This window comes from Macrobrachium nipponense, chromosome 13 (genome assembly GCF_015104395.2).
Source record: "Macrobrachium nipponense isolate FS-2020 chromosome 13, ASM1510439v2, whole genome shotgun sequence".
NCBI lineage: Eukaryota > Metazoa > Arthropoda > Malacostraca > Decapoda > Palaemonidae > Macrobrachium > Macrobrachium nipponense.
Genome location: NC_087206.1, coordinates 46,530,128 through 46,552,961, shown reverse-complemented (window position 1 = coordinate 46,552,961; position 22,834 = coordinate 46,530,128). Strand labels below are relative to the sequence as shown.

General features: G+C 37.9%; 1 protein-coding gene across 1 annotated transcript in view; it reads left to right on the top strand.

Annotated features, from left to right (window-relative positions):
* Window positions 1-22,834, top strand: part of LOC135225312 (uncharacterized) — an 86,228-nt gene that overhangs the window by 62,361 nt on the left and 1,033 nt on the right. Inside the window, 8 exon segments of the mRNA XM_064264643.1 lie at window positions 10,621-10,846; window positions 11,155-11,304; window positions 11,592-11,760; window positions 12,249-12,381; window positions 15,131-15,243; window positions 18,023-18,120; window positions 18,533-18,677; window positions 18,842-18,913. Of these exon segments, the coding sequence (XP_064120713.1) occupies window positions 10,621-10,846; window positions 11,155-11,304; window positions 11,592-11,760; window positions 12,249-12,381; window positions 15,131-15,243; window positions 18,023-18,120; window positions 18,533-18,677; window positions 18,842-18,913 (1,106 nt within the window).

The window sequence follows — 22,834 nt, the reverse complement described above, 5'->3', positions numbered from 1 at the left end:
GTGACTGTCTCGTAACATGAAGACGCCTAACAGTTAATTTCATCACAGGGAACATTAGTGCAAACTAACAAGGATAGAATTAATGAAGTACTTCTCCATAGAGATAAAATAAGATTACACAAAATGTAAGTCTCACCAGAGACATTGGCAATTTCACAAAATATAGAGACTAGGAAGTAACGCTAAATCAGCAATTAAATGAAAACAATGTATAAATGAGCCAGGCTTTGAAAATATCTCTAAAGCTATAGCAATTTTTGCTGGCTAAAATTTTTCCTAGTCGGGAATGCTAAGTGCCTAGTACAGGGCACTGTGACAATTGTGGCACTTTTATAATGGTAGTTCATAATGAAGTACTAATTTATAAGGCTAGAATAGCTGGCTGGTGTGGCTCTGCCTAAGCAGAGCATACAATGTACAATAAATGCCTAAAGGCAGTAAAGAAGAGGAAAGGAAACTATGGAAGAAAAGATATAGACAGTACAAAAAAATAGAAAGTTACAAAAGGCTAAGAAGGAAGTAAAAGTAGCAGAATCTGGAATTCTCCTCTGGATAGAGAGGGTCAGAATTCTCTATAAGAGGGTGGCACTGTGCCAGGCACTAGTCCGGAGAGACTATTGGCTCTCGTAAGGTTTCGGAAAACCTCGACGCCCTTGTCCCTTCTTACCTCGACCTCTCCGAGGTCTGTTTGACGATGCCGTGGGAGGCCTTGAAAGACTCAAGCCCTCTGAAGATGCTGGAGGGGCATCGGCTCCGGCTGCTGGGACAACCGGGGCCTTAGCACTCGTCCCCGTGCCTAATGCTGCGTGGCTCGGTTCCCTGAGTTCTTCGGCCAAATAAGATTCAGCATTCATTACTCCGGGACCAGTTAGCTGCTGACGGAGGGGGATTGGATGAGGTAATGCTGTTCAAGAGGGCATATTCCAACTCTTACATGTTGAATTGCTTAATATAATATATATCTTCCTTTGTCTCAAAATTAAGTATATTAGATTCTGCTTTGATTTTTACCTCTTTAAAATGATTGTCTAGATTTTGTTTTGGCAAAACTTGCCCCTAGTATATTACTAACTTCGAAGGGATCTAAAAGTTTAATTCCATTATCCAACATGGCTTGTCTGGGTGGTCTAATGTTTGTTCCATTTATTTTTGTGATTTTTTCCCATACTTTTTGAACGGATGTTTCGCTTGTTATTTCTGATACATAGAACCTCCAAGATTTTTTTTTATTTTTCATAACTTATTTTATAAATTTAGATGATATTTGATTATATAAAGGTTTTAATGCATCTATTTCTAATAGTACAATTGTCGTTTTAATATATTTACTTCTAAGAATGGTTTTGATTTGTTTATCTTATTGAATCTTCTGTTTAGAATATCTAACCTTCTTGCTATAGTGTGTTTTTCTCGCACTAATTCAGATAGATCATCTGACCACCAGGGGACCTTATGTTTTCTATTATGGGGTTGTGAATGAGGAGTAGCTTTGTCTGCTGCCTCTGGAATGAAGGAGACGAAGAAATCGTTTGTCTCATTGTGATTTCTCACATAATCATATGGCGGTCTGTCTTTGGTAAGCAAGTTGAAAATGTCCCAATCTGCTTTTTGCATGTTATAATGTGGAGAATATGGTTTTGGTTCATTATTTAATAAAGATATTATTACTTTTTTCGTCCATGATTGTGTGGGGCGGACGTGTTGGAGGTCTCTCTCGCGTTTTTTCACAGATAAGAAGGGTTTTTCGCCCTTGGTGATTATACCTCTTATAGTAAGCAATGTGTTAATAGTGTCTCCACGTAATACCCGGCGTGTAAGCCGGAGAGTGTTATGCAATTGTAGATATTCTAATATTCTTTCTGCTCCAATCAGTGCCTTAGAAATCTTTCAAATCACAGCTACTCGAGGCCTATTGGTCCTGGGAAATGGGTAAAAGAATGCAGTGTATGTGTTAGTGCTTGGCCCTTCCCTTACCACAAAAATGTCATCCGACCAACCTCCAACCGTTGCGCAAGTGACCCTGGCACCTACCGGTGCCTGTGCCCCACACACAAGTTCCGTACTCGTGAACAATTGTCTGTACTTTACACAATACCAATCGAACCGTTCCGACGTCGAGTCCGCTATTCAATCTGTCAGTGATGCCTTCTCCGATGAGGAAATCAACGTTGCATATACGAAATGCAAAGATCTGATACTAGAGAGCATTCTCAAGGAGCGATCCGCGAAGAACTTGTCCTCTCACAAGAAAATATCGTATATCACTAAGTGGCTAAGGACCTGCTCGGTGGAAATCTACGCCGATGACTCTTACAATCTGCCTCCAAAGGGGCCCGCTGACCTAAGCCTACCCGCGGTGTACCACACGGCAGAAAATGCCTTCCAAACAGCAAAATCCTCTCAGTAATAATGGGAAAAAAACTCAGAAAAAATCGAGGAGACAAATGATAAATTATCAAGAATCTGGGACGTGATCAAAGGACTGCAGGATTCCCTAGACAGTCTTAAAACGGTGGAAACAAATAATCTCACACGGATCTGGGATGCGATCAAAGGAGTGCAGGGATCGATTGACAATCGCACAGATAGCCACCAAACTCCTATGAATGCGGCATCCAGTTTTTCCTCGCCTCCCAGCAACACGGAAGTGTCCCCTTCACCTGTAGGCCGTTCTGAGGAGACAGTTGGTCCCCCAACCTCCCCTCCCTCCCTAGTGCCTCCGGTGGAAGATAGACCTCCGGTGATGATTACCAGCCCTTGTGATCCTCCCCACCCTATCTCTCCCCGCCAACCCCCCATCGTAGATGCAGATGAGAGTGATCTTGAGGGGTCTGGCGGCTGGCAGATACAAACAAGCAGAAAGAAGAGAAGAACCTCTCGTTTGGCCGCTGGACCGGAGCCCAACATTCGAGTTTCACCTCGCCCGACACCTGAGAAGAGATGTCACATAGCAATTCACAATCTGCGCTCATCGGTGACGCTAGACGCCATAGTGGAGAGAGTCAAGTTTCTCACTGGCTCTGACCCACTTATCTCTCACGAACTCCCATGCAGAAGTAAACATAAAGTGGCTTACAGGATTACCTGCCTATTTCAACACCTCGACGTTCTTAAAGGCGATAATTTCGGTCCTAATATATTAGTTTCAAGATATAACCTAATCCGGGACCAACCACCCCCAGGGGAACTTACTGTCACTCCAACCAGGGTCATTTCCACCGCAAGTGCCAGCCAACCGACAACGGCGAGTGACTGCCCACTCCCCCTGGATAACCCCCCCATCCACCCAAATGATCAGCGCATTCATCTCCCATCTTCGTGAGTAAGCCATGGATACATTAAACATAATCTCTTGGAATATTCTTGGCCTCAAGCGGAACATTCCTCTCCTAAACATGCTCTGCAAAAATTTCAACGGCATCATTGCATTGCAAGAAACGCTCCTCTGGCCTCATGACCTTGCCATCTGCGATTCAATTCATGAAGACTTCAGAACTTTCTCGACTTCATCAATGCAAGTTACAGATCAATCATAGCCGGTCGCACGAAAGGGGGACTTTCTTTCCTGTGGCACAAATCGTTAGACAATATGATAAAGGTTATGACCTACAGGAGTGATAGATTGCTTGGGCTTCAAGTGACAGTAGGGAACTCTAAAATCCTAATAATTAATGTTTATATGCCATGGGAAAATAACAATAATTTTGATCATTACTGCATGATCCTAGGGGAGTTACACAGTATATTCATGATTCTCCTGCTGATCATATTTGTATAATAGGGGACCTTAATTCTCACCCCACAAAACAATTTTATAATGAACTTACTCGCTTCTGTCAAAATCATGCTCTCCAAATTAGCGATGTAATGCTCCTCCCTCCCTCCTCCTACTCATATGTACATAATAGAGCGGACGCAATTACAACCTCCTGGCTGGACCACTGCATCACATCTCCACAACTTCATGATTCTATTATGACCTGCAATATTCGCTACGATCTTGCAACGGGCTACGATCACATCCCATTACAGGTGTCATTCAGTACCCCCCATCCCTCCCTACCGTGACCACTAACTGACCGCCCACCGACCACGGTTAACTGGGAGTTTAAAAACCAACAGAAAACCAGATACTTTAGGGCGACCACGGAAACCAGGTTGCGGTCAATAATTCAACCGGCTGACGCCATTACTGTGTACCAACACAAAATGTAGAAATGACCACCACAAGAGGGATCTGAATGAATTCTATTCGAACATAATCTCCGCTATGCTTGCTTCGAGCAGGACTGCCTATAGGTTTCGTCAAGGTAATTCTCGTAATATACCTGGTTGGAATGACTTGGTTAAGGATCTGTATACATACTCACGAGAAATGTTTTTACTGTGGAGGCAAAATGGCAGCCCGAGGGAAGGACACACTGCATTACTAATGAGGCAGGCGAGAGCGCAATTCAAACTTGCTCTTAAGCACTGCAGGTTCAATGAAAACAACTAAGAGCCGATGCAATGTCTAGAAACGTAGAATCTGGTGATTACCCTCGTCTTTGGAAAGATATCCAGTCCTTAAATCCCAAAACTAAAAGCTATCACAGAGAGTTGGGGAAGCAGTCGGAGACGAGGCTATCGCAAGAATGTGGGGTGATCACTTCAACAATATCCTGAATTGCATAAATGATCAGGATTCCTGAAGCAAGGTAGATAACCTCCTTAATGACAACATTCAATTTCATTTTGCAGACCATATTACGCCAGGTAACATCAGTGATGCCATAAACAGCCTACCTAATAATAAATCCCCCGGCTGTGATGGTCTTCCCGCAGAGGCTTTCAAATTCTGCCATCCGATAATTTACATTTTGCTAGCTGCCTTATTCAATGCGTGCATAATCCACCAGTTTCTTCCAGACTCCCTACTCTTAGTTCACTTGATACCAAAAACAAGCTAAAGGATGCAGCTGACCCAGGCAACACCAGCCAATAGCAATCACAACGATCGCATCGAAGATACTTGAGTCAGTTCTTCTTGTGAGACTTCTCCCTTTCTACACACCACTGACAACCAGTTCGGGTTTAAAGCAAACCACTCAACCGACACCTGCATCTACATACTGAAAGAATTGCTGAACTACTACCTATCATCAGCATCTCCTGTTTTCCTGTGTTTCGTAGATGTGAGAAAAGAATTTTACAGAGTAAACTACCTGAAGCTATTCCTGAAGCTGCATAAAAGTGGCATTTTACATTTGTGGTTCTCCACACAGCAATTCTGTGTCAAATGGGGCAACGTATTATCGTACACCTTCGGCTCCCTAAACGGGCTTCGGCAAGGGGGCATTCTCTCTCCATACCTGTTTAATACATACACAGATGCCTTGAATGTCAAACTGAACTCACTCCCAATCGGATGCACTGTCAATGAAACAACTATAAACAACCTCTGTTACGCCGACGATATGGTTCTGATTTCCCAATCAGTGCATGGCCTCCAACGACTCATCGACACTTGCCGTCAATATGCAGAGGAATTCTATATAATCTACAATGAAACCAAGACCCAGTGCATGTCGCTGCTCCCGAGATCGCTGAAGCATATTGCAGAACCACAAATTTTCCTCGGAAACCATCGGCTGGAAATTGTGCGCGAATTTCCGTATTTGGGTCACATTATTACCGACGACCTAAAAGATACGGCAGACATTGAACAGAGGCGTCGTAAACTATGTGCAACTGGCAACATGATTGCAAGGAGGTTTGCCTTCTGTCACCGAGACGTGAAGCTGCTGCTCTTCCGCTCGTACTGCTACAGTATCTATGGGTGTTCCCTCTGGACGAACTATACCCGAGAGACCATGAGACGTATCACTGTTGTGCACAATGACATTCTGAGACGCCTCATAAACACTCCATGCTACCACTCCGCCACACAGATGTTCTTAGAAAACCACCTGGACAATTTAAAAATCATTGTAAGGCGAACACTGTCCAGCCTGGTAACCCGAGTGAGAAACAGCGGCAACTCGCACATACAAAGCATCCTAAGGAGTGAAGCAAGAAGAAGATCTAAATTGTGGGAAAGATGGGAAAATGAGGCCTTTGTCCCCTAAAGGACTTAATCTCTGTATTAGCAAGATGTCATCTGCAGATTTTGTCATTATTATATTTATTGCTGATATTTTATTTTTTCATTATTTCTGTGATTACTATCAAGTTAAAGTTTTTTTTTTTTTATACATTCAATTTATGTATTTAGCCCTCTGGACCTGACTACTGTAACCACCTAAGGTCTCTAGTTGAAATTTAAGTTATATAATCTGTGCACTAACTGTTATAACTCTCAATGCATTTTTTTTTCTCACCAATATTATTATTATTACCAGTATTATGATTACTATCTTTTATGCTACCTCCCCTCAGCTATTTTGTGGATAAGTGCCGATTACTCATTTTTCATATCATGTTGACTCATATATCTAGATTGTGTATGTTACTGTGTATTTTGTATATTCATTGTATATGGCCCTGAACCGAAATAAAGGATATTATTATTATTATTATTATTATTATTATTATTATTATTATATTATTATTATTATTATTATTATTATTATTATTATTATTATAATATTATTATTATTATTATTATTATTCATTATTATTATTATTATTATTATTATTATTATTATTATTATTATTATTATTATTATTATGGGAAAATGATCACTTGAGTAGGAGTCATCACATATATATTCCAATCTAGTCTGTCAACTATATTTGTTGAACAAAGGGTGACATCTACTGTGGAACATTTTCAATATGTATTTACTTTGCTGTCATTCAGACGACAAAGATTAGTAGTGTTCATTAAGGATTCTATTTTTGCTCCATCTCCATCCGGCGTAATATTGCTATTGAAATCTCCTACAATTAATATTGGATTCTTAAATTCTTTTATTATTTTCTGTAATTTGTTTAAATCATACTTTTTATTAGGCTGATTGTATAAGTTAATAATATCAAACATATTATTTTCTATTTTTACTCTTATTGCTGAAATTTGCAATTCTGTGTAATCTATATCTACTTTGTCGTATATAACTTTATTATGGACATATATTGCTGTTCCTGAATTATTTTCATTTTTCTTTGATGTTGTGGCTAGTAGATATTTACCTATATTTGGAACACTTTTCCCACGTGTTGTACACATATAACCATTGGTTAGTGTTCCCTAATAAGTCGTTGGACTTCTCCAACGTGCATTCTCGTTAATAATCCATTTATATTCCATTGAATTATATAACGATTGAATGGTGTAATATGAGTGGTCAAGTTACCCTAGATTATTAGAGCTGATATTTTCTTAAATTTGTTACAAGTTAATTTATATTTTTGTAAGTCTTGATTCATTTTTTTTTGTGGTTTGAATCTGACTTTTGTTATCTGTTACATTTGTTCTATCTTGATTTAATTTTTCCATTTCTATTTTCTTTAGAATATTATCTACAACATTGATGTGTTTCTCTCTGTTATATTCAAATTTTTCAATACACATACAACCTTCTTCCTGAAACTTGATGTTTGCTTTTTCCTTATTCCTATAGCTCATGAAATTTCCTATGGTGTTGGCTAGGCTGTCTTTGTTTATAGTCTTATTTTTGTGGCACATTGCTATAAAGCACTTACTGCAACCGTATGTATCTTCGTGTTCGTCAGTTTGTTGTTTTTTCTTGGTTTTTCCAGTGGCTTCTATAATTGGTGATGGGTGAATTTCTATGCTTTCATTGTAGTGATCTACATTTTGGCTTTCCATTTCATCTGAATTTTCTGATTCTGCTCCTAGAGGAACTATTGTTACTATGGGAGACAGTGGAATATTTGATTTACGTAATGTTCTGTTTCTGAACTTTAGCTTTGTTGAGATTGGTGGGTTATTTATCTGTTTAGAGGTTTGTTTGGTGGAATTAGGTGGGGTTTTATCCAGTTGCCTCTTCCGAGCTGTGTTATCTATTGTATCACATTCATGTGATTTTAATTCTTCTTTGTCTTCCTCTATGTTATTACCAATTTCAATTTCCGGCAAATCGATTGTCCACAGTGATATTGTCATATATGTCTAATTTTCCTTTGAAGAGTTCTTTTCATCTTGAATTTTTTGTGGTGGTATTTCTTTATTTCTATTATCATTCGTTTCAGTTCTGGTATTGTTCGACTTTGAGGGATCTGCAAACCTACATTTCTTAGCTGGGTCATTCAATCCTCTCACTTTCAGTTCCAACTTTGCTTCTCCGATCGACATACCAGTTCGTTCTTGAGGTAGTTCCAGTTCTGTATTGTAGATATATAACGCACACACTTTAGATCTAACATGATGTTCTAGTCCACAATTTATGCATTTGGTTTGGCCACAGTCCCAGCGTGTTTTATGGTCCTGCAAGCTGCAAAAGTCACATCTACGAAAATTTCTGCACTTAATGGTTGTATGACATTTGCAACAGTTCTTGCATTGCATAGGTTTAGCTAAGATCATAAGGTCTTAGTTCCCTATTCAATCCCAGTATTTTAATTTTCAAGGGCAAGTTTTGGCCACTGAACTTTATCTTGGCTATTTTGATAGTTTGACTTTTGTCTTTCCTGCTTGGGACCTCATATATTTCACAATCTTCAACATTATTATATCTTTTCTTTAATGATCTAATTACATTCATTTGTCTAGAGTTTCATCGTCAAGATTTGGCAATACTACCGGGCCTTGTACACTATTCATAGTATCATGTCTTGTGACATTCATATTTATCTATATTTTTGATATTCTGATAATTTTCTGATTGGTTTCTGGTTGTTGTTTCAAACAACCATTCCCTTTTTTTTTTTAATTTGCTTTCTGCTCATCTCTTGCAATGGTCATCGATTTAATGAGTAATTTTCTCATTTTAATAAAGACATGTTTTTGTCTGCTTGTAAGTTCAAAAACTTTGCCCAGTTCGACTCCCCAAAGTGAATCAAGGTTGGATCATGATGGTATCTGCTTTTGGGTTTATTGTATGGTAATAATGTTGCAATACCACTCTGATTTTCATTAATTGATTTATCCAGTGAACAGTCCATTATCAGAAAGTCGTTGAGAAGTTCATTTTTTTTCTCCATATAACATATTAGTATTAATTTCATCCAGGATAAGGTCCCTCTCACCAAGGAGGCCCAACTGGGGGAGGGGCAATACCATTACACACACTGGTAACTACCCTGGGCGGTTACCAGTGTGGGCATGGCTTGACATAAAAATTTCCCCTCGCTCGACCACGTCAGGTACTCTAATTTTACGGGTGGAGAGGCATGCCATCCAACTCCACCCTCCATGAAGTTAAAAGAGCAGTCAATTCAGTAATCCAAAACCATGCCAAAGGTCGTCAAAGAAAGAGGAAGAAGGGAAGGGGAAAACTTATAGGAGGAGGATTAAAGGTGTTCAAGGTCCCAATAATCAGTTGAATCCACAGCAGAGAGAGTAAGCATCATACTCTCTCTGCAGTGGATCCCTAAGTCCCCCACCACGCCAAGGAGTTGGGATCAGGGGGTCACAGGAGTAAAGCAGTAAGTGCTAGTCCTTTGTGTAGTCTCCTCCAAGTTTCAGTACTACTGCCAGGTAAAAATGTAGTTTTCAGCAATTAACCGATCAGTGCTGTTTAATTAAGTGTAGATTCTGTTGCTGGTAATACAGTGGTTTATGGTAGTACTATAGTTGTAAATAAAGTCCTTAGCTGTAAACTGATTCGAGCTAGTGTTATGGTAGTAAATTTACTTGGGTGTAAACTGGTTAACACTAATATGAATTCAGTTCCCGATTATATACTGGCTAGCCCTAGTATTATAGTTGCGAATTCAGCTCCCTGCCGTAAACTGTTTTATACTGGAATTATATTTGTGAATTAACTTCTTGGCTGTAAACTGGCTAGTGCTATTATTGAGTCATTGACTTAAGAATTCCCTCTCCGGCTGTAAACTGGTCTGTGCTAGGGTCATAGATATGAACCGATTTCATAGCAGTAATGTTTTGAGTCCTAGTTCCCGTGGGAATTCATTTCCCGGTACTAAAGTAGTTAATACTAATTTTTATTGCCTATTCTGTTCCCGGTGCAATGCTGTTCGTGTAAATTCGTGACACAGCACATGTAGGATGAATCCTTCACATACTATTTTGGATATTTAAACTGCACGTGACGCACTGAAGAGGTCTCTGTTTCGATAAAATAACTTACCGTAAAGATGCTGTTCACTTTTGCCTTTTTTTGTGGCGGGGGGGGGGGGGGGGGGTGTGTGTGTCTCTGGTAATATCCTACGAATCAGTCACATTGTTTTCTGTGAGATTGCCCTTTTAATTACATATTATCTTTTGCATTTGCGGCGACAACAAACTTCTCATCAAACAAAATTATTACTAGTATTTTTTTTTTACTTTAATCATATGTCAAATGATAATACTAAGTAGTTTCAAGACGATGTCATCTGTCAAAGGACTGAATGTTTCAAGAAATTAATATTGTTTTAAATAACCGTCATCAACGACATCACTGTCTCTTTTTATAGAACGTTCTTCATTAAATTTTATGACTCAAATTGCAGGTCCTTCTACGAGTGTCCAGGTCAATCTAAGAAAAGCTGTTTCGTTAGCAACAGCGTAAAGCCAAAAGCCCCCTATGCAGACGTGCCCGATTGCAAGCACTTTAAGAAGGCCACAAACGTTTCTGATTTCCAGCAGCCAAATGCGGAAGTGGGTTTGTGGTTGGAGGGCCTGATACAAGATGGCAGATTTAACATCAAGTTAACATACGAAGATTTTGATGGTACTGTAAGTAATTAGAAGTACACTTTGGCCATTCTGCAATGCATATATAATTCTCCCGCCATAAACTCACTCTATGTCCTGGAAGCATGCTGAGAGCTGAGCAGCTCTTCCTGTAGGTTTAGGTTCCTGACAGTTTCTCTCCTCATCACTCACTGGGTACGTTAATATCGCAGTTTATCAAGATATATATATATATATATATATATATATATAATATATATATATATATATATATATATATATATATATATATATATATATATATATATCACTTGATATGAGAAAACGATCGCTCCCAATTTCGCTTTCAGGAAAAAAATGGAACCTTCAGAGGCTATAAAATAGAAAAAGAAATATTTGGTGATGATCCAGTTTTCGTCGATTACTTGCGCAAGGACTTCCACATTTCCCGCGCGAATGCCAGGATGAGACCTGGGCTGGTTGAAAGAAATATGGACGGCGTAAGTTGCTGCTTTTTAGTATATTATTAAAGAACAGATCTGCTATGTCAAATTCTTGCCATATTTCCATTTCATTTGAATGCATAGCGGGAAAGTGTGCCGTGATTGGCTAAATCTTGGATTTAACTTGGCATTGTAGATGACACATTGCACGAAAGGTAATGTTTTTTATCTTATATTAGGTATGGTATAAAAAATATGACATTTGGTATGGTATAGAAAAATATGACATTATCAAGAAAGTCACAATAATATGGATTGACTGCTTTCTGACCATACATTTGTAGGTCTCATATGCGGATTGCCTGTTTTCTTGCGACCTGAGCAAGTCATTTGACTGCCAGACCTTCTCCTACTGTTATGAATCGAGGAAGTGTTCGCTTTCATCCCACGTAGTCAGTGTTCCTGCCGATGACCAGGACGTTGTCGAGCTCTTCAACTGCGTCGTCGTCAGCCGTGAGTATCTATCTGACTCTCCTCTTGCGAGAACTTTCCGCTGAAAAGACCACCTTTGATATTTTGTTGAAATTTAGATTTCTTTTGTAAATGAGGAGCCATAGCAAATTAAGTAGTTCCTTACGATGGGTAAGGCTTGTTCTTATGGTCCGTATAAATAATGATCAATTTATCGAATTATCTCTGTGATTTGAGGGTGGAATAAGGTAGTAAAGATTAGCTGCAGTATTGAAAAAGCCGCCGTAAGTTACGAATAGGATACATTTCCATATGTCTTAAATTATATAAAGACATTATTACATAATATTGGTAGATATCTGTGAAACATTTCGAAAATCATGGCAAAATTCCAGCGTATTCTCTGTGTACATCAGTATTCCAATATATAACATATAAGCTAAGAAAGGTTTTCTTTCATAATTATGTGAATTTATATGACTGCTTCATTCATGACAGCTACAATATTTGGTATGTCTCTTCTTTGACAGGTAAATACATAGATGACTATAATGCTATTGAAGGTACAGTTTATACGAGTGATGCAAGATTATCCGTTCCTGAAGTCAGCGACAGCGACAAATGCGCCTTCCTCTGTGACAACGCCACAGATTTTACTTGCAGGTATGTAACATAGGCTCAGTGCAGTGTGGACATGAGTCTGCGCTTTAGATTTCGGCACAGGGCATCTAGCTAAGACCAAAGAGTTAGCCGAATTTAATACCAAACTATCAGTTATTTTGTTTCTGGGTTCCTTTCCTCGACAGTGATGAATGGTGACTGACTTTCTCTTGCATGTGACTCGTCTCCTGAATCATAAGCTCTAGTTTGTAACTGGATTTCTGAGTGTTTTTCGTCGTTATTCGAGATCTTATTCCATAAATGGTATTGATTTTCATCTGTTAGGTTAAATTATCTCTACAAATGTTATTTTGGTCTTTTTTCTACCCTCCAATAAAAGCAATATTTTTAGTCATTGGTGTTTGTCTGGTCTTGTCTTATTATCCAGGGGTTGAGACTGTCAACTGATTTCACACATGAAAAAAGCCTTTTTTCTTTCTGCCAAAGATAAAGTTGAACTCTTTGAGGGCCCATAACGTACAGGGAAGCTCATTACCTGCTCAGCTATCAATAGTTTATACAGTGTTAAAGGAAAGTTTTGACCAGTTCACTAAACAATACGGTGTTTAGAGTGATTTCTTACATTCTTAGTTTCCACGGCTACCTTTTCCCACCCCATTAACACCTCACTGAGACGATATTAACTTGTTGGAATAATGTGTTAATAGCTCCCCAAATCTGTGGCATCTAAGGCCAGTTCTTTAGCTTTAATGAGCAAAAACAATAGTGTTATGAATGTGAAAAGGGCAGTGTAACATCTATGCAAACTGTTTTAGGTCATTTGTGTTTCCTTACTAGAATACTATTCTCAGGTATAGATGTCTTCTTCGGTCAGAGATTTATCTCTTTTAGACAGCTTGGTTTGTGGTGGTAGGTTTCTGTTTCCTAACATTAACGGTTATGACATGGACCATCGACGGATGGTTTCTTGTCACTTTGTCATAAGTTGCATTTTCGCAGAGATCTTTCCTATCCCCAATTGATCCCTAATTCTCTTTTCCCACTGAGAACAACCAGATTGCCTGAACAGCAGCACCAATATGCAGTAATTTACCTCGCAGTCGAACTTGAGTGTTCGAGTCTTTTATTCGTCACACCACTGGACTGTAGAAGTCTCCCTGAGGACGTTGTGCAATTGAAACTTCAAAAGTTCAAACGAAGATGCAATGAATGACTACTCTAAAACAATTCTCCTTGTATTTCGTAAAGTACTTGCATTTTATCCATTCATTTTTCGATTAGTTAATTTATTTTTTTATGTTCTAATGATTGATCTCTTCTTTCTGTATTTCCTATTCATTCTTTGGAATCATGGATTCAAATCAATAGACACCTTTTGAGCGTTTTCCCATAGGAATAGTGTTCATCTTCTGAATATATAGTAATAATAATGCCTGTCTTTTTACTAAGGGATCCCTGCCAGTCATGATGTGTGTTCCATAGTAGAGTGTCAGTTTCCTGCAGAGGGACTATGGTGCGTTAAGACGAGTGGCATAAAGCTAACATCACCTTTGATTCTTTCCTAGAAAATGAAGAAAATTAATTATGAGTAAAAAAGAAAATAACAGTAACTGCAAGTCAGAATGGCTGCATAAAGGAGAGGTATATATTTTTCATAGGTGCGCAAACAATTATGTAGACACTGAGAGATTTTTGTCTAATATAATGACCTAATATCATGTTGAGAGTATTATGAAAAAAGTTTAACCTTTGAAAACATCCCCAAAAGGAACATTAGGTTCTTATTCCTTTTGAAGAACCAAAACGAATAAGTGCCAAAGGATTTGGCCCCTGACCTTGCAATTTCAACTGAAATGCAGACAACTTTTTTAATATACTTAATGCAAAATCATCCTTGAACCTGTAAGTGGGTAACGTAGTCAAAAAATCTTCTTAGCATTAAATGTGCATGCATTTCTGGGGCAGAAATCAAGTGTTGTAAAGAATGGAATGGAATATAGAATTTAGGCCAAAGGCCAAACCGCTCGGACCTATGAAAGGAAAATTGAGAGGAGAAAGTTTTAAAAGGTGTAACAGAAGGAAAACCTCAAAGCAGCTGCACAATGAAACAATTGTTAGGAGAGAGTGGATGGCAAGAGGGAAGAAAGAGAATATGAGGGAGTACAGTAAAAGGAATGAAAGGTGTTGCACCTATGAGCCGAAGGGAAGCTGCAGAGAACCTTAAGTAATACCTACAGTGCATCGCATGAGGTGCACTGACAGCACTACCCCCGTAGGAGGAGTATTGTAAAGAGACAAAGAAGCCAGGTATGAACCATTACTTATCCTGTATCCTGGAGCCTACCAGGCAAAGGTTCTTTTAAAATATTTGAGTTGTACTTTGTGCCAAAAGAGTAGTGTAATCTAGTTCTATCAAAGCTGGAATTTTCAGAAAAATCAAAGCTATTTTCTCTCTCTTGTACCTGTTTCATTTTTCATTGGCTTTTAACACGCAGTAAAGAGACTTCGATCATTAGATGTTAGAGAATTATCCACATGCGACTTACTGTCTGCATTTTACATCATCTATGTATACGAATTTAATACGAAAGAGATTATTATCATTATTACTCTTATCAAAGCAAATTCAAAGAATTCCTCAAGATGACATGCCATTACCTAGTTGTCTGCTGCCTAGTAGCTCCCACAAGTAAAATGCAATAGTTAAGTGGTCATGGGTCAACACTTATTTTTACCTAAGAGCGACTAAGCACTGTTTGTATTCACATGGTTATTTCTTTCCCATTTACAGGTCATTTGACTATTGCTCTGATGTCAAGCTTTGTGATTTATACACTGAGAGATCAATAGATATTCCAGATGAAAAACTTAATCATAGTCTACCCTTCTGTACTCACTTTGAGCGTAAGTATCTTAAAAAATGTTGGTGCAAAATACCCTTTTTCTTATAGAGCAGGTTTCTTTTTCAATAATTACAGTTAATTCAAAATTTACCCCAGAAGAGTATTGGCCATTTAGAATGCATTGTTCTTATATGCAAATTATTTCCTTTTCTAATGTTTCATCATTTCATTTGCAATATCACGTCCTTTGAGGAAGCACAAACAACAAAATAAAGCATTTATTGCTTTATTGTTATAAGGTCTAACGTATCTATGAGACTTAATATAGTCTGCAGTTCTTGGTTTTATTTCCTGAAAAAAACAACTATAGACCATCTTGAAATGAAATTCATTCATCACCAGGGATGACCACCCCTGGCTCACTCAGCAGTAGCTATAATTGACATAAGAAGGCATGATGCAAAGATAGAGTAACTAATCAGTTAGGATCACGCCTGGTTCAAAGCCCATGAGGTCTAACTCTCAACACGGAGGTTTAAGTTAAGATAGTCAGAACCGGTTCTTTGAAAGTTGTATTAAGCCAGTCATTTTGTTCCCTTTTTTAATTGGCCTTCAAGACCAGTTCCTGCTCTTTCTATCTAGTCTGATACTGAAATGGAAAGAGGAATCCTAAGCTTATGTTGAGATCATAAATTAGGTCTCAATATATGCTTAGGAGTCCTCTATCCACTGGGCCTTGGTTAGTGGCAAACTTAATGAATTCTTAGACCCAGAGAAAGCTGGTTCATTATTTGGCCCTGAGGAGAGCAACAAGGGTTACATTGTTTTCAGTTTTGATGGCCTTTGGTATATGCCAAGCAATGAGCCCTTCTCTGCCTGTCTTCTTGGATAGCACTGTTGAGAGAATTAGTGGACAATACTTACTGATGATGTAATATTGATTTGAATTATTCCGCTGTTAAATCCACTCTATCTCAACTACTCTTATTGGGAGACTGAACATCCTCCTCACCGTGAAAGATTTAATCGGTCAGACGATGGCACTTCCTTTTCAATGATTTTTTCCTGGTAATGAGTTGTTTATCAACCCTCTTTTCTTTTGATAGGGAATATAATTCTGTTTGTTGATTACAATTCGAAGACCTTTTAGCATTATGTACTGTTTCCCACTTGTATGAACTTAATTATGAAGGTCAAAGCACAACTCATCGCACAACTCATTTCTTAGAATGACCCCTGATACCAATTGCCGATTCACAATATTATAAAGTTCCTTCAGCATTAAATGCTGCCATACCGCTCAAGAAATTATTGCAATCTGTTACTATTTTAGAACATAATTTAGCCAGATTTTGTAGATGTAGCTTATAAGCTAGTTAGGAAGTTGGTTCATTTTTAAGCAAGGTGACTCGAGAGCATTCATAATTTACAGGACGCAGGTAAGACACTGTCATATGAACAATTGTGGTCAGTGAGTTTGTCAGTGCAACTGTAATGATCCTGGTGTTGCAAGAGAAGTTTCCTGAGTTGTCAGAGCAGTTGGAGAACACTTGCATTTGTCAAGTACCCAATGAATTGCAACTGGTCTGAAGGTTAGCAGACTTAATATTAAGATCCTTGGTGAGTGAGCCAGTTTTGCCTAAGGAACTTCAAGGTTGAACCCACACTCATGACCATTTGCCTCCAAGCAGATGTATAATCATTTGTTGCTTAGACTCCTCAAGTTACCCTAGTTATGTAGCATAAAATCAGAAAGCCATAATATGGACTTGTACTGTTATTTAATTTATGATTGGCGCCATCCACTTGTGGCTGTTTCGAAGGTGAATAGGTGGTCTCCAATCAACTCTCCAATTAACCATCAAGCTATCTGGGTTTTATGGACAACACACCCGCCTCCAACATATTATTCTACTTATCAAGTCACTCTAAATGCATGTTCAAATACCCATAGCCAAAGATGTATAGAACTTCATTGTATTCTTCAGTCCTCTTAGTAGTTACCATTTTGAGTGGAGTCAAAATGAATTCTCTCTCCAAGTGAAGAGCCTTGTCACCATGGTGATGGCTCTCTCAGTTATGCATAACTGTGAAAGTAATGGAATACTGACTACAAAAAATAAATCTTCATCGAGTGTGTGCAGTCCTAACTAGATGCAGTCACTGTCAACGAGTTCATCTTTACTGCAGAAGTCACTGTAGCTTCAACGCTTTCTGGGAATTATTGCAAGCCATTGTTTAGAGGAAACATTTTAAAATGTTGAAAGGGAAGCTTAACTGTTGTCTTACCCCCACAGTGTTCTTTTCCAGACGATAAATCATATGTATATATATATATATATAATATATATATATTATATATTATATATATATATATATATATATATCTACATGTATATATATATAGTATATCTATATATAGATTTATACATATATATTTGTGTGTGTGTGTGAAGATAAAAAATGGATGTATTATATATATAGATATATATATATATCTATTATATATATTATATATTAAAATTATCTATTATTATGTGTTGTGTGGTTTATCGGGTGTGTGAGTGAGTGTTGTGTGCGTGTGTAAACATACAAAAAACATAACATTAACTTTATAAATACAAGGTTAAGGCAAAAGGAAGAAATATGTGTGGATGTTTTGACGTGAAGAACAAAAATTTTCCAATAGCAATTTATTAAACCAAAACCCTGGGTATATACCAGAGCTAAATCTTTTTTTTTACTAGCGTTATAACACCAACTAATTTGTTTGCAACACAACAGGTGATAAAGATAAAACCCCTAATGTCCTATGTTTTTTTCTTTTTATCTAATGACAGGTGATGCTTTAGTAGACTTTCAGAAACATCCCAATCAAATGTTGGATGGAAAGAGAGATCGTTTCATAAAGGATGTCAGCGCTTCACACTGTGCTGAGGTAATGCTATAGTCATCTATGACATGTAAACAGAAAGTAAGCAAATGCAATGCAGAGTGATATCATTCCATGTTTAAAGCATTAGACAGAATTATCATGTAACACATTACAGTCGGAAACGATACATAAAAAAAATGATTTGTTATTTTGTTATTTTCAGGAATAATAGTATTTCCTATATATATATATTATATATATATATATAGAATATATATTAAAAATATATATATATAAAATATGTATATATATATGTGTTTACTGCATATCAAAATGTCGAGCTCTTTTTGATGATGAACATTTTAGTTTTGCTTTCACTGGTTAGTTAAGAACCATTTAAATTTTAATTTTTGTATGAAAGAAACACACCAATAATTCAAAGGGACGCCTTATTTATATTTATTTTCTCTGCCAGATATGTGAGCAGGAGCCTGATTATTCGTGCAACGGCTTTGACTACTGCAAAGATGACAGCGGCATAACCTGCTTCTTAGCAGAGGATCATTACTCAGATGACGGTGTTGTTATTCATGACTCACAAACCTGTGACCATTACTCGCGTAAGTATAATACTCAGTGTTTTTTATTGACTGTGTGATTAATGGTTGAAAATCATTTCCTTATTCATAAATTCTACATATTTTAAGAGAAAATGAAGGATTTTATTATACACCAACCACTATATCATAAACTAAAGCTTGACCCAGATTTTTATATCTAACAGGGGAATACTACGATGGCAAAGACAGGGATAATTTTGCTCACTTCAAGAACTCGGATTATAAATATGGCCCAGGTAAGTTCATCCTGCAGATAAATGTAGGTAGTCTTTCAAAAAACAGAAAACTGGGTTACGCGACATCCTCAAATCGCAAAAGCAGTCACCTCCTTCGGTTCTTCCACTTCATAGCACTGGCTGCCTTTGGCTTGAACCTCTGCGGGTCATCACTCTCACTAAGCACATAGTTTTTGGCTAAGTTTAATGGCTTATGATACACAAAGCACCTATCTTCGCTTTTGTCTATCTTCTTTAGCTTGGCCGTCTTCTTTTGATTGGCTGTCTTATATTCCTTGGTTTTGTGGATACTTACTGATTGGCAACTTAATTAGCTTTTGGCATTTAACTAAGCTTATCCTATGAGTTTCTAAGTACCACTCAGTAAGCTACACCATGTCACCAACGTTCTTTTGGTACTCTTTCCCTGAGGAATAATGTAATCTTGGTCAAGCAAATGCTAACAAAGTCTGCTAAATCATCAAATTCCTTCTTGCATTCAGAAATTTTGAGCAGTCTGTTGAAAACTCTCTGTAACAGAGTAACAAACTTGTTTCTGTTTAGTCTCACAGAATTCCTTCCTAAATCATTCTTCAGTCAACTTGTATCTCTTGAAAATTTCTCTCTTCAGGCTACCATAGTTAAATCACTAATCACAAGGCGCACTAGATCAAACTCGCAGACCTTAACCTGTTAGTAGAGACCTAAGACAAATAGCCTACCTGCCCCAATTCTACATCCTGGGTCGTCAGACTGTTAAACTTTCAATGAAAGTGTCTATATCATTGTGCTTTTCATTGGATCTGCGTAGCATGGGCTCTGCAGAGTTAGTGCTGCGTACTTGTATCTGTGGAGTTCAAATAACGATTCTTCCTTGAGTTTAAAAACTTGTAGTTCGTATGCAAATGCTTCACTCCCCTTGAATTATTTCCATTCCCTCAGTTCTTATGCACGTATAATTTGCACTCCCCTAAACATTATTAGAAGAGTTATTTATAATATAAACTTCCTTTTCATTATTTTGCTGAGTAGTACACATATTTTATAATAATCTACAGCGATGCAAAAACAACCCTCCACGAGCCCATTTGCTTGAGGATGGTAAGCACTGGTCACCCTCTGCTTGACGCCAGTAAGGGAATGTAAAGTTTCTGACACTTTGTTGACGAATTCCCGCCCCTGATAATTTATTTGAACATCAATACATGAATGCCTTGTTATGAGCTCAGAAAGAACTGAGTGACACTCGAAGCGTCTTTGCTTTTCGGTGGTTTGAAAAGTAGTCAATAGCCATAACAATGTACTTGAATCCATCATGTTCTGGGACACAGCATATATTAACACCAGTTTGTTTCATAACTCCATTTGGAACAGATACAGAGCGCAATTTTGGTGCTTCAGCAGACAATTTTGGGTTTACTCTTTGACACTGAGCACATCATTTCCCAAAAGCAAACACACCCGCTTCAACTGTTCTCCAATAAAACCGTTTATTGATAAGCAAAATGGTTGCTCTAATTCCGTGATGCCCGCACATACTATATACTTCGAGAATCTTTACTTTTCCCAGAACCTTCATAAATTTCTTTGATGATGCAGTTTACTTCTTTTTCATTCCACAAAACTTACACCTGTAGCGGATCGCCATCTCTTTGTTTCCTTCTGTAGAATAATTTGCTATTAATAATGCAGAATGACTTGCACGCACGACGAACATTTGCTTTTTTCCCTTTATCCCTCATGCCATCTGCATAGGAATGGTGGCTTAGGAAACTGAAAATATTTTCAAATGAATAATGCTGGCTCCGATTTCGTCCATGCCCTTACTCGTGGGTGAATCGAAATTTATATCAGCCATCTCAGCAGTAAACAGGAAAATGCCACCTACCACTGTTCTATCTCGAAATAAATAGTTTTAGATATTACCAGCATATAAGCAAAAACATTCAAAGAACACAGGATGATTGTTCACTGCGAAAACAACAATGACTAGCATATAAACAAGAATGGCGACAGTCATTGACTATACAGTTTTTTTCCATCTGTCCATCCGCCTGTGGTGGTCGCGCATGGTAACACTGCATCCCGGGCTTTAAATAGTTACGCTATGTGTAAATTTTAGGTAAATAAAAGGATATCTTGGTATACATTTGCAACTGAAAAGTGTTTTAATAATTTACTGTATGCGAATTACACCGTTAATATTCGAAATGGAATATTATTACTATTGTTGAATGGAAGCTGAATGTAACTATCTAAAGCCCGGTACGCAGTGTTACCATACACAAACACCAAAGGCGGGTGGACAGATGGAAAAAAACCGAGTATAGTTAGTAACCAATGAACAAACTGTCAGGCGTTTGAAATGAATTACGGTAAAACAGGTGATAGAGAGAGAGAGAGAGACGTATTTACTTAAATAAAGCATATTTCTATACATAAATGTATACATATACATGTAATCACATACACTTAGATACATACACACGCACATACATCAAATAGAAAAGCACATATTCATTTGATATATCGATATCGAAGAGGGGAGTGCATATTTTACGTATAATAACGACTGGGGGAGTATTTATCAGACGTACAATAATGAATGGGGTGTGTTTATCATACGTATGATGATGACAGGGGAGTGGAAATCCAGGGGAGTGCATATAATACATGACACCGGCAATGGCAATAACTTATGGCTGATCATACTCGTGAAAGTGGTCGTCTGTCAGGTCTTATCCTCAGAGCAATTCCTCTAGAAGCGAAATGCTAAAATAATTTCGTTGAACTCTAAACCCCGCATTCTTCCTTCTATCTGCATGAGACGACTGGGGACGTGAAACTTACCTTGCCTCTCCATCAGTCTTCTTGCTATGTCTATGATCCTCTTCAGCTGGCGAGAACTGGCGCGCGCGCGCACACACACATACACACACACTCACAGACTCCTACAGAGTAGACATGATATAGCCTCAGGCAGTTCGGCCAGCCAGTGAAAATCTTGAATAAACATATTATGTAAACGTTTCGAGATAATTAAAATTAACATGTTTTTAAATGAATAAAATATATGGGAATTTCCTGTAAAATCCTGAAAAACAATTAAATTCTCAAATATAAGGCTCTGTGTGGAATAGACATATGTAGCTGAAGCTCAGAACATCACAGAAAATGCACCATTTCACTATTCTCTAAACTGAAACAAAGAACGGTACTGGGAAACTGTACATGGGTACACATGTACATACACACGCGCACTTGAAATCCATCTCATAATTTATACATTGACAGTAGTACTACTGCCAAGAATGATTCTGGATCTCTGACAATACTTGGTGTAACCTTTGAGTTAGAGTTTTTTTTCACACCATATCACAGCATATACATAATATATGTCAGCTAATACAGGTAGGAAGTAAGACATTGTCTACAAAACTTTCTATATCTAGAGAGATGATGGCACGAATGTCAATTCATCCTTGATTCACATCATTCTCCTCCTTGAAAGTCTAAGTACTTAAGCTTCCTGTGATCTTTATCTTATAGACATAATTGTTGCAAGCCGTGTTTCCTTTTTCTCAGCAAAGGTTTTCGTGAGTTAGACCTTTGTCCAAAAATAAACTGTTTGGTCATTTTCAGAAAGATCTGTTCAACAAAAGCATCTTCAGTGTCTGTTGAGTGACTGCAACCTAATGTTGAATCATGCTTATTGCTTTGCAGAACTCAAGATTAAAGGTGCTCCGTTCACAAGATAAAAACGAGAAATCTGGAAGTGTTATTGAGTTGAGTTGGTAATGGAATATAGGCCAAAGGCCAAGCACTGGGACCTATGAGGTCATTCAGCGCTGAAATGGAAATTGGCAGTGAAAGGTTTGAAAGGTGTAACAGGAGGAAAACCTCGCAGTTGCACTAAGAATTAAGTGTTAGGAGAGGGTGGAA